The sequence below is a fragment of the Sinohyriopsis cumingii genome, chromosome 3 (genome assembly GCF_028554795.1).
Source record: "Sinohyriopsis cumingii isolate HCF-2022 chromosome 3, ASM2855479v2, whole genome shotgun sequence".
Classification (NCBI taxonomy): domain Eukaryota; kingdom Metazoa; phylum Mollusca; class Bivalvia; order Unionida; family Unionidae; genus Sinohyriopsis; species Sinohyriopsis cumingii.
Genome location: NC_142963.1, coordinates 151263200 through 151276500, shown reverse-complemented (window position 1 = coordinate 151276500; position 13301 = coordinate 151263200). Strand labels below are relative to the sequence as shown.

Genomic DNA, 13301 nt, shown 5'->3' with positions numbered 1-13301 from the left:
ATCTGATTTTGTTCAAACATTCGAATACTGACTTGTCTGCTTATGATCTTGAATAAAATCAGTCATACAGAACCTTGCATACTAATCAGGTCAGTAATTTTTTGTGAACACTCTAGAGACTTCGTTTTTTTTTCTTCAGAATTTTATCAGATTTGGTATGCAAGCTTAAATCATCAAAATCTCAGATGAGTTCAGTTTTGAATTACATCCATGCATATTAATGAGGTGATCTTGCATCTGATTGGCTGAGCCTGTGAACATTCTAGCAGTCATATTTATGATCAACGTTTGATGAGATTTGACTGTTAAGCTTGTATCTTTGGGATCTTGGATAAGTTAACTTTGAGACCAACACATATTAAAGAAGATCCAGGCTGATTGGATGGTGGGAATTGTACCTGCAACCTTCTGATCAGGAATCCAATGCCTTAACCACTGAGCCACTGCAACTTCCTTGTGTTATGACTGAACTATATCTCATTGGCAAGGTCCCAGAGGTGTAAGAACAGACCCAGTAACCCATGTTGACTGCACAGATTAATTATCTTTATAATTCCAAATGTGTACTGGGCCTAGTCCAAGAGGTTGGGGAAATCCAGGGGAGATTCCTGATTGTGTAAATGACTTGATCTTTTATGCCAAGAAAGTTATCCTATGTATACGTCATTAGCAAAAATATGAATGACACCAGCATTAACAGACAATGTAATGATTTCCAAGCTTTTCTTTACCTTTGCAAGTCGATATGTAAATTAAACAGGTGAGTGATACCATACCCTCATGGTCCTCTTGTTATATGAACAAAGAGCTGTGGAATTAATTAGGTGATCTTGCGTATGATTAGCTAACTTCTTTCACTTGAGAGACTATTTCTGACCTGATTTTAATCGAACTTGGTAAATAGGCTGTTATTTTGAATAAAACATACATAATTATGAGGTGAACTTGCATCTAATTGGCTGAGTTATTTTGCCTCCCTTGAGACTGTATTTTTGATAGGATTTTGATCAAACTTGGTGAATTGTCCTTTGTTAATAAGATCATATTTGAGTGTAATTATTATTGAAATTGATGCATTTTAATGAAATGACCTTGCATCTGATTGGCTGAGATTGTCCGCACTCTTTTAACAATATTTTTGATCAGATTTGCTAAGTAGGTTAATATTATCAAGATCAAGATGAAATTTGATCATGAGCAAGATCTGCATTAATGAGATAATCTTGTATCAGATTGGCTAAGTCAGCATGTAACCATTCTGAACCACAGGTGCTCAACACAAGCGTGATGTTGAAAAAATAAGCAATAATCTGAAGGAAAAAATCATACTGAGTGATAAAATTGCTTCAGATTACCCTGATGACCCGTTCTGAAATAGGACACTGTCTATCATACTATAAAAGAGGCATGGTAAGTAACTTCCAAAACCTTTGTTCCACACTTGACCCTTGATTTCCTTCTGCTGTTTCCATCTTTGAAAGCACATGACCATAAACTATGGCTTGTTTTACTCCTGAGATAATTTTTTATTGCCTTTTTTAACATCAAGCTTGCGTTGATCACCTGTGTTCTGAACATCAAATTTAAATTGGGTTTTGCTCCACCATCGTAAATAAGCTTTATACCATTCTCATCAACTTGTTACAGGTTCTTTGATAAGTGAGATCTATGACTTTCAATAAGGTACATTGTATCTGATTCCCCAAACTTGTTACTTCTCTTGATTTAGAAACTATTTTTCATACAGTTTCATTCAAGCTTGGTAGCATCAGGATCATGGATAACTTTTATTATGGTCAAGATATAATGCAGATTAATTACGCCTTTATTTTGACAAAGAATATTTTTATCAGGAGATAGTAAAATAGTTCAGATCAATATGATATAGAGTTCAGATGTCAGTTTTCATAGGTACAGTACTACATAAGTTATTTAATGCATGTGAGTGACATCAGGCCACATGGACCTCTTGTTTAGCCAAGTCTTGTTCTAGATGTACAGGTTTTCCAGTTGAGTTTCTTTTGATTCTGAGTTTCTTTTGATTGACTGGTTTATGTAGACATGCCAAACCATAGCTTGTGCTGTATTAGGACACAGTCATTGTTTGGGTTCTGTTTTGGGAAATAAGGATATGGGACACTTTTGATTGTTCCTCTTCTAGTAAAGGTAAATTAAACTAGACTTGTGCTACAACTTAACTTCTTAGTCACTTGTCTGTGAAAGAGTTCTGTTAAAAGGTACTTTAAACAAAATTCTTTTCATCTTTTAATTTACAGGTATGGGGGACAAAGCAAAAAATAATATGAATTTATCCACATTTTTCTCCCAGATATCCCTCAGTCAATGATGGAAACTGTGATACCAAAGTCTGAACCAGCCCATGTTGTGATTGTCTCAGGAAAACACAGGGGACAGGTAGACTGCTGTTTTATTGCACAACTTTCTAGTAAAGCTTGGTTGATACTGTTTATTATGAACACCTTAGGAATTGGCCCATCATAGTGAAAAATTTCAGACTTATTTATATTTATCTCTTTTAAATCATTTTTTGAAAGTAATTTCTTGCCAGTGGTGAATAACTATGAAGTGCAAATGGCAGCTAGTATATAAATATAGTGAATTTAGCAAGCAAACTAATCTGTGCCAAAACTTTATTTTGTTAAAATGTTTTGACAAAAATTATTATTTAAATGCTGAGCTCTGCAAGGATGGGTAGTTCTTGTAATAGAGATTAAATATTAGTAACCATTGTTTATGAGAGCAGTGTTATAATAAGTATTGAAAAGGGCCACATTACACAAAAGGTCATGTTATACTTAGTATTAATAAGGGCCATGTTATACTAAGTAATAATAAAGGACATGTTATATTACATATTAATAAGGGCCATATTATAGTAAGTATTAATAATGGCCGTGTTATACTTCATATTAATAAGGTCCATGTTATAGTAAATATTAATAATGGCCATGTTATAGTATTGTTAATGGCCATGTTATAGTAAGTATTAATAAGGGCCATGTTATACTAAATATTAATAAGGGCCATGTTATATTAAGTATTAATAAGGGCAATGTTATACTAAGTATTAATAAGGGCCTTGTTATACTAAATATTAATAAGGGCCATATTATACTAAATATTAATAAGGGCCATGATATTCTAAGTATTAGTAAGGGCCATGTTATACTAAATATTAATAAGGGCCATGTTATACTAACTATTAATAAGGTCCATGTTATACTAAGTATTAGTAAGAGCCATGTTATACTAAGTATTAATAAGGGCCATGTTATACTGTTAATAAGGGCCATGTTATATTAAGTATTAATAAGAGCCATGTTATATTAAGTATTAATAAGAGCCATGTTATACTAAGTATTAATAAGGGCCATGTTATACTATCTATTAATAAGGTCCATGTTATGTTAACCATTAATAAGAACTGTGTTATATTAAGTATTAATAAGAGCCATGTTATATTAAATATTAATAAGGGTCATGTTATACTTAGTTCTGATAACAGCTTGTGAGCAAATGGAGTTGTGGATGTTGCTTTAAAGAAATGCACTTTTTATTTTTTGTATACCTGCCATAAAGTGGATCATATTATGTTCTGATGTTATCCATCTGTCCATCCAGCTGTTACCAGTTTCAGTTTTGCACAATAACTGTGTGGATGGCTTGCACCTATTCCTGTTAATTTAGGGGTCAAAAACTCAAAAGTTCAAGGTGACTTTGATTGAAGCTAAATGGGTTTTGCACAATAACTCAAGTTTTTCACCATCCATGGTAACCAGGCTTTGTTTTTATCTTGCACTTGGGGTATGGACAAACCCTGTTGATTTTGAGTCAACAGATCAAGGGTCAAGGTCACTGTGACTGAGAGAAGAAGAATCATTTATGCTTTTGTACCATATACAGCAACCAAATTTTGTGCACGGCTTATACTTGGGTAAAGAAGAACGCTGACAGTTTCATGGACAAACGTTCAGAGGTCATGGTCACTGAAAAGTGGTTTCTATACAATGACTGTTCTCCATTGATGGTTGCAAACCTTAATGCATGATTTGCACTTGGATTAAGGAGTAACCCTATTGATTTCAAGATCAAAATGTCCAAGGTTGTGGTCACCATGACTGAAGTTAAATGGTTTCCGCACAATACCATTAAGTTCAGTGTCACTTATTTGATCAGACTTTGGATGGCTTGTATTTGGGGTAAAGAAAAACTCTGATATTGAATTCATAAGTTAGATGCCAGAGTCACTGTGACCTCCAGAAATAAAAATGGTTTTTGTACAATAATATTAGTCTGCATCAAAGACCTGGAACAGACTTTGTCAATGGCTTACACTTGGTAGAATTCTATTGATTTTGGTGTGATTCCCATAAGATAAATCTTGTGTGCAACTGTATTTTCATGAGATGTTCAAAGAGTTGTATTTTGATACTTTTTATATCATCATTTACAGGAGTTACAGTCCCTGATTGCTTGATCTCTAAATTAGTTTCTGATGCTTAACTTTTCCAAGCATTGTTGGGTTTTACCCAAATTTTGCATGCCTCCTTATATTGCAGAGACCATGAATGAGTTCACTGTCAAGCATTCCACATCATTTACAGGACTAATGCACTCTGATGACCCCTGCTTCTTGGTTTTATTTCTGGAGCACACCTTCACCAGGAATGGTTGGATGTGAACCAAATTTGGCTTGTAACTTTATATTGCTGAGACCTTGAATGAATTCAGTTTTCCAGCATTCCGCATCACTTACAGGAGTTATGCCCTTGATTACACTTCTATCTGGCTTTGGTTTTTGCAGCATGACTCAACCAGGAATGGTTGGATACAAACCAAATTTGGCAACTGAATCTTTATTAGACCTTGAATGAGTTTGCTGCTCCATTCCACAATTTCATTTACTGGAGTTAAGCAGCTTCAAATTGATGAGGACTTGTGTGAGTTCAGATTCAATGAAGACTTGCTTAAGCACAGATTCCAATGAGGACTTGCAGAAGTTCATATTTCAATGAGGACTTGGACAAGTTCAAATTCCAAGGAGGACTTGTACAAGTTCAGATTACAATAAGGACTTATATGAGTTCAGATTTCAATGAGGACTTCTATGAATTCAAATTCCAATGAGGATTTGCACAATTTCAAATTTCAGTGAGGACTTATATGCATTCAGTTTCCAATGAGGACTTGCACAAGTTCAAATTCCATTGAGGATTTTTATGAATTCAAATTACAATGAGGACTTGTATGAGTTTAAATTCCAATGAGGACTTGCTCTAGTTCAAATTCCAGTGTTTGCTTGTACAAGTTCATATTCATGTCAGGACTTGTACAAGTTCAAAATCCATTGGGGACTTCTATGAATTCAGATTCCGTTGTTCCACTGTATCATTTACAAGACTTGTGCTCCCTGATCTACTTTATGATGGTGTTAATTCAGGAGTCACTTCTTCCATTTTTTGTACTTAACTGAGCTTTTGAACACAGTGACATGTACATATAAATTTTGACCAGACTTTGTTTTTATGTTGCTTTCAGCAAAAAATTTGATAGCACTGTGGCCTTGATTTCAAAGTCCGAGGTCTTGGCTTGGGTTCTTTATAGATCTGAAATGGTATGGGAGCGTGATAACACAAAGATGGATGGATTTTTATCAAACGTGGTTGTCAAAGACTTATAGAAATGGTACTAGCAGCTGCCTTACTTGGCGCTCAGCATTAAGGGGTTAGTGTAAAGAGATTAGTTTTAAGACTGGTTGGTCTGGTGTTGTGATAATGTGACTGGGTGGGACATGATGCCACATATCTGTAGCATCATGTCCCAGTGGTAGACATCACTATAAACTACCACACTGCAGACATCTTAGCAGTATGACTGACTTTTTTTTAAAGCTGCATTAAAAATCCAAACCACACACATACTCAGACTTGGTTTGTAAATAAATCTGAAAAATACCTTGTTCTGCGGTGATAACTTGGCTTTTTAAACTATAATCACATGTGAATGCAGCATTTGGAAAGTATTAATTATGGATTTTAACCAGACTTTGCTCATGCATTTATCTTGACATTATGTGAGATGGATTAATTGATAATCATTCATTATATTAGGTTCCAAGTTGGAGGCCATGATAAAATGTATGGTAATGCACTTGTCTTGTGTACACAGTAACTCTAAAACATGTAAGAAAATATTTGTGTTTTTTAAAAACCAGATTTGGTATGTTTGAGTTTCTTAAGAATATCTGGTTTCAGTACTCATGAGTTTAAAAGAAAATAGAGGGAAGAACAGACATTTCATTGTTTCCTACAGATTCATTTTTTTCCAGTAGAGCCTGAGTTCTTCAGGATTCTTAAATTTTTGTATTTGGTTGTATCTACTGTTTCCTTTCAGAAATGCTACCAGATATTGCATACAAGTTGACCTTAGCACTTTGAATATATATGTAACGATTTATGGTCAGAAAGTCTAATTAGAGTGCTTCCTTTGTTAATTTGGGGGTCAGATATAATCAGTTATTTATTGCATAATATTCCATGAGACATGATACATGTGGCTCTTATCTTTTGCAGGTTGCAGAGATCATAGAAAAGGACAGAAGAAAAAGTGAGGCTTTAGTACAGCTTCTCAGTGATAGAGATCAAGTTCTAAGACTTGACTTTGATTCCATATGTGAATTTGTGGGAAATATTCATGATGAATTCGACTACTGAAGCAGATTAGATGTTCATGTCATCTGACCTGCAGTCATTTATAGTATGAATGTATAACCTCAGAGGAAAGAGGTTTTAAGTTGCTATTAATTTATTTTGCAACTTCTAGTTGATCAGAAAAGGTGAATCTTTTATGGTGGGTGGCAAGAATGTGTGTTGCCATTGTTTTATCAGAGAAAGGTGTAATATAAGACCAAATATTAAGAATCTGCACATGAAAGAAACAATATTACATGATGTGTCATTATATAGAACTAAAGGAGTAATACATCAATATAAGATCAAATACTTAACAATTTGCAAAGCATGATACAATTAGTATTACTGACTTCATGACAAGCAATATCACCAGATGTGCAGTGTTTAGAAAGTAGTAACTGTTTTCTGTGAGAAGAGTCTTTCATGTTGTGTAAGTGACAAGAGCCTAAGTTTTTATTTATGATTTGATACCAGCATTGTGTATGGGGTGAACTATTTATGTAGAGTAAAGATGCTGCATGTCACAGAGGCAGCAGTAACTAGGAAAGCTTAGCTGCTGATACATGTAGCATGTGTTAATCAGATCCATCATGTTATAAGTCATACTCATCAGGGTGACTGAGTGGGTGAAAATCATAACAAAAAGAGAGATAATACTTAAATCAAACCAGTCATAGTGGATTGATGTGAGTTCAAGAGGGCATGAATCTTGTAATTGCACTCTTAGTGCCTTCTCATCCAATTTAAAAATGATATAACAGCCTCTACATGTCAAAGTAGAAGTAAAAGTGTCATAAGCAGAAGTAAAATACTATCATCACATTTTTTAGCTTCAGTAACTTTTTTAACCTGATCTGGGATGCACTTAGTCTCAGCTGTGGCTTCACATGGTGGAAATGAAAACAATGAATGCCAGTAAAATGAATAAGTGAAAGACTATGAAGAGTAATATAATAGATGCCAGTATGCAAAATCATATGTTACCAATGCTACCAGACAGGTATTGCAGAAGAGATAAACAATAAGTTAGGTTCTTCCTCCACCAGATATACTAACCATAATATATAATGTACTGAAAAATGGCATTGATCCCCTCAAAACCAAACCAACAGAAGGATGCTGAAGGTAGAGATCTGATGCTCCTTGTATTCTTCTAATGCTAATATGATTGGGAAATGTATTATTATTTCTGGAGGACTTGAATCCTTGTTGGGAGTGAGTAACAATGAAAATTAAATTCACCAAGAGAAGAAAAAAGGGTGATCAAAGTTTGATATAAATCCAAATCACAGAGTTTAATCATTAGTCTGGCAAACACATTGTGCTGAGGACAGATTGTTTTGGAACATATTGTTCTGTTACTTGGGAAGCTGGAGATACTTCTGCCACATCAACTTTTCATCCATCCATAAATTGGACACAGCTCTTATGCTTGATTATTTCATTATGGAAAACATTGTTTTGAGGTTGGCTGATAGGGAATTTGCATGAAATTGATTTATCATTTTATGTGTGATTTTGATTTTTAATGTAGCCTTAAAAAAAATTCCATCATATCGCTATGAAGTCTGCAGTGTGGCAGTTTGTAGTGATGTCTAACACTTATGCCTCATGCTGAAGACATGTGACACCATGTCCCACCCAGTCACATTATCCTGACACCAGGCTGACCAGTCCTAACACTAACCTCTTAATGCTGAGTGCCAAGTGCAGCAGCTGCTTGTACCATTTTTATGTCTTGGTATGATGACTCAGTGGGGATTCAAACCAGCAACTTTCTGCATCTGAGGTAGATGCTCTAACCACTTAGGCCACCAGAGTGGTCTAAAGAGATCAGCTGTTGTAAACAAAACTATGTATTTTTTTTATACATTAGACTCTAATTAATTTTTTTAATTAAATAATAATCCTGCATACATTTTGTGACCAAAATGATGACGATAATGATTGGGAAGATAAGACATGTCATCTGTCCTCATACTTGTATTTATGTTCCTGTCTTTCCAAACAAGAAGGATGAGGGATATAAAATAGCAAGGCCCATATTTCTGTGTATTGGTTTGTAATGTTACGCCCATTCATCAGGATTCTTCAACAGTCATTAATTCTGTGTTTGTCAGGTACTGGCTTGAGGTGAAAACTGTGTTGAAATATATGTGTTGTTTTGATGTCGTTATTTCTGTATGATAAGATCTGAAAAGACAGAAGGGATCATGTAGAGAAGAAAGATGAAATGCTGTTTATGCTATTATATATAAATAAAGAAAAAAAATCTTGATTCACTTTTTATTGTATGGTTTCTTCTTTTCATTTGTTTGTGTTTTCACAGTTTAAATTAAAGCCCCAATGTCGATGTGTATCATAAATTTGAGCATTGATTATTTCAGTTGAACTAAAGTTTGGAAGAAAGGAAATGATTTGTTAAAAAAGCTTTCTGACATAATCTGTTCTTTGAAATAATATGTTAGGTTTAAACAACATTCAGATATTCAGTTCAGAATTGAGAGGTACCACCTCTTAATTCAGTCAATGAAGTCACTTTAAATTCTGTTAATTTTTGGGAGTGCCCCAGAAGTAGTGATGTGATACATTCAGCAAATTTCATTAGTCACTAATCTAATAACAACATTCACACATGGTACACAAATTGATTCAAGAAGGAATGAACAGAGGCAAACCCACTTTTTAAGCAAATCGTTAGATATAAAAGACTCACATGAATATTGTGATCAGCTGAGGCACTGGAATATTTTTAAGGTCTAACTTGGGCTGAGGAAAATCCAACATAGCATAGTGTTTGTTACTTATGTTTACAAAGATGACATCATCAAAGATTGTGTTCCAGCTTTTGAGTGAATTTGGTTGACCAATGGATGTCACCAACCAATGTCAGATTAATTTGTACACATGTTAAAATGGTAGGGTTTCTCAGTTCTCAGTAAAAATTGCATGGCTCATGATGTAATGAAACCCAATGATATTTAGGGACCAATATCTTTTCATGCTAAATATTACTTGATTGATTTGGAATATACAACTTTTTGCACATAATGGCAGCATGAAGGATTTAAATATAATAATATTGACTTCATACATTAAAGAATTACAAAATTCATAAATGAAGTATTTCACATTCAATCACAAAAACAGATTTCCTTATTTACAAACATTATGGATAATTCAAAGAAGGTTGACAAAATTATACAAAATTTATTTTTATCTAAATTTGGTAAATGAACACTACTTTTTTTCAGGGTACAATCACTTTGGTAATGTTTATCTAAAGATATAATTTGTAGAATGCTTGCTGTTACATATATATATATATATATATATATATATATATATATATATATATATATATATATATATATATATATATATATACACACATACATACATACAGTAGTACTTTCATCCTTTTGACCTTTATTTGAATGAATGACTAAAATTCATGCTATCTACATAACCAGAACCAGAAACTGTTTCTTGCTTTACTCAAAATTTCTTTACTGTCCATTGTATGGACTGCAGATGCACTCAGCAGGGTATCATAGTTGATGAATTTGGATTAGTTTAATTCCTTATTCATTATCTTTTTTTAAGGTATCACATCACATTGTGAAAACATCTATTGTGAAAACTGTACAATTGACACTATCCAGATGCTTCTTGGAGAAAATCTGGAATCAAGGTACAGAGATACATGTGTAATTTTGTACTAAATCTTCCCAAGTTATTCTGCTTGGAAGGTTTATTGAAACTAACCCATTGATTGGATGCTGTTTTGGAAGTTTAGACATCAGAACTAGAGAGTGTTGAAGGTTAAGTTACAGATTAAGGTTACATTTAGTGTGCTGTTTGTAACTCTGAATTTGTGGTATGAACATTAATTTTTATATATGCGTAAGACACGGGCCTAACACTGTTCTCCTATGCAGGTCAGAGGTGGACATTATTTGTTTGGATCTGTAACTTGCAAACTTTTAAATAAAATAATACATGTAGACATAAAACTTGGTATTGCTGTGCATCATGATTTGATGTTGTCACATGGCATTTTCATGGAGCTATTGGTAAGGCCAGATCCAGGGGCGCCTGCAGAATTATTTTGGGGGTGGGGAGGGGGAAAACATATAGAGGTAAGCTATTAAGTTTTACGGATGTGGGACAAAATATGTTAATATCTTAATAGGTGGAATCGGGGGGGGGGGGGGGGCAAGTGCCCCTATGTGTGGGCACCCATGGCCAGAATCTCAGTTCTCAGGTCAATATCAATTATGGGTGTCCAGTTTTGTTAAAGATCATGGAATTAAATGTTTTACTCTAAAACAAAATAGCTTGAGGGTGTGTCATGTACATATCATGTATATCAATAGCATGGTCTTATCGGCAAAATTATGTGTAAGTTTGCTCATGTGTTTTTATTATTTTTTATTAAAGTCATTGAAGATAGTTTAATTAAACTTATGTTTAAACCATAACTTCCAAATGTGTCATTTATTTTCAAGGTCTTTTCATTAAGGTTTAGATCATAGATCAATATTATCTGTTTTGTGTGTGTGTGTGTCTGTGTGTGTGATTTGGATTTTTTTATGTACATGTAGCTTTTAAAAAAATTCAGTCATATCACTATGATGTCTGATACCAGGATGACCACCTCTTAATGCTGATTGCCAAGTGAGGCAGGAGCTAGTATATGTTTTATAAGTCTTTGCTATGACTTGGCTGGGGTTTGAACCTGTGACCTCCCACATCTGAGGCAGACACATAGGCCACTGGAGCAGTCTTCATGCTATTTTTTGTGCTTAGCCTGAAGCTAACAAATTCTTGAGGATAGTGAGATAGAATTTTCTTTTATTCATGCATCATAACTTAAGATCTTGTCATGTAACACACTTCTTGGATCCAGTTTAAGAGATGGGTGTTATTTTTCATGGTTGGACTGTAGCTCAGAAGCTGTTTGGAGGGTGTGTCTTGTACCACTATCAAGATCCCATCTGCAAAGTTAGAGTAAAACCATCTCAGGGTCACTTTCTTGTGATATACTGGTTGTAACTTATAGTCATTAAAAGGCATATTTTCCAATACTGTACAATTATACATACTGACTTTTTGCCACTTTCATGATCTTAAGTTACAAATACATCATATCTAGACAGTTTGTCATACCATATACAGGCCCCCTTGCTGCTGTACCTGAAAATGTCTTTTTTAACATAACTATTTATTAATTTTATTAGGATACAAATGTTGGTACCAAAGAACTCCTCACATGAATAAATTTGTGAAATAGGTTTAGAATGTGAGGAGTGTTCCAGATGCTGGAGCTTCAAAGAGAGTGAGGCATGACATGTACAGTATCATATATTATTCATTTATCATCTGCCCTGTATGACTCTGTGAAGTGACAACATTTTAGTTCCCATAACAATCAAATCAAAAATACACAGACATTTAAAGAAATAAATATATCTGGTTAAGCATTTGAATAAGCACATCTTCAAAACCACTTCATTTAATGTTGTGAAACATTCGAGAAATGCTTAAATGTGACATGCTTTAGTTAATGTTGTTTTGAACGTTCTCAAAAGCAATCAAGCATATTTGACATTAGCCAAGTAGAAACCTGTTTTAATATTTTTAAAACTATAATTGTAATTTAAGTCAAACTTTAGAAAAAAAATGGTACATTTCCCACATTTGCTGTGCATATGGAGAAATAGAAACTGTCTGCTTAGGGATCAACCATTTTGGCTTAAAAAAATGGGGATCTTGGATTTATTTTCAAACCAGAATTATTTTTACTCTATTATCTCTGGATAGTTAATTTTTTCAACTTATATTTCTGGATACAATATATTCTTTTGCCACAAATTAGAGCGAGATCTTTTAAAAGCTATCTGAAGGCTGGATGTTTATACATTTGGTGTTAAAATATTCCAACTGGGATCTTCCCATTGGAAAACTTAATGGACAGTTGCGGGTGTTTAATGCAAAAAAGAATATCTCTGAACCAAGTTTAATGGGGATTTACCGCATAAATGTAACAAAAATAACTGCATTCATTTTCTCTTTTTGATTTATAACGTTGAAATTTTTTAAAATGTAACTTATATTTGATATAATAAAGCTGAAAATCTCATTTAAAGTTGGCCAAGCATCGACATTAATAGGGGGTTTCGTCATCTAAATATAGAACTTGATTACGCTATTGATCATGTGACAAATCAAAAAAGTAATCTACAGCATGAAGATCATGAGAGTGGATGTTGATGCCTTCACATTAATTTTTGATAATAAATAGAAATGTATTGGTGTCATCGATGAGATACAAGTTTTAATACTTAGTAATGTACTCTCCTTTAAGTTCAGCAGTGTGAATATGCAGTTTTAGAGCAGTGGATAAAGTAAGTAGTTTGTTGTATAATGGGATCATGAGGTTCATCTAAAATGTTTTACCATTTGAAAGTTTGCGTTGTAACATCTCTCTCTCTCTCATAAAATAAAATAACGAGCACTCCATCCATTTATTTATATGTTACACAAACAAACTCATCCCAAATTCACACACAGTGCAAGATTGAT

The 13301-nt window shown here is 33.9% G+C and overlaps 1 protein-coding gene across 1 annotated transcript in view; it reads left to right on the top strand.

Annotated features, from left to right (window-relative positions):
* LOC149804158 (G-patch domain and KOW motifs-containing protein-like) overlaps positions 1–8600 on the top strand; it is a 42731-nt gene extending 34131 nt beyond the window's left edge. Inside the window, exons 10-11 of the mRNA XM_089954131.1 lie at positions 2330–2415; positions 6594–8600. Of these exons, the coding sequence (XP_089810257.1) occupies positions 2330–2415; positions 6594–6734 (227 nt within the window). The 3' untranslated portion in view covers positions 6735–8600. The remainder of the gene's footprint in view (positions 1–2329; positions 2416–6593) is intronic.
* Positions 8601–13301: the final 4701 nt, after the last annotated feature.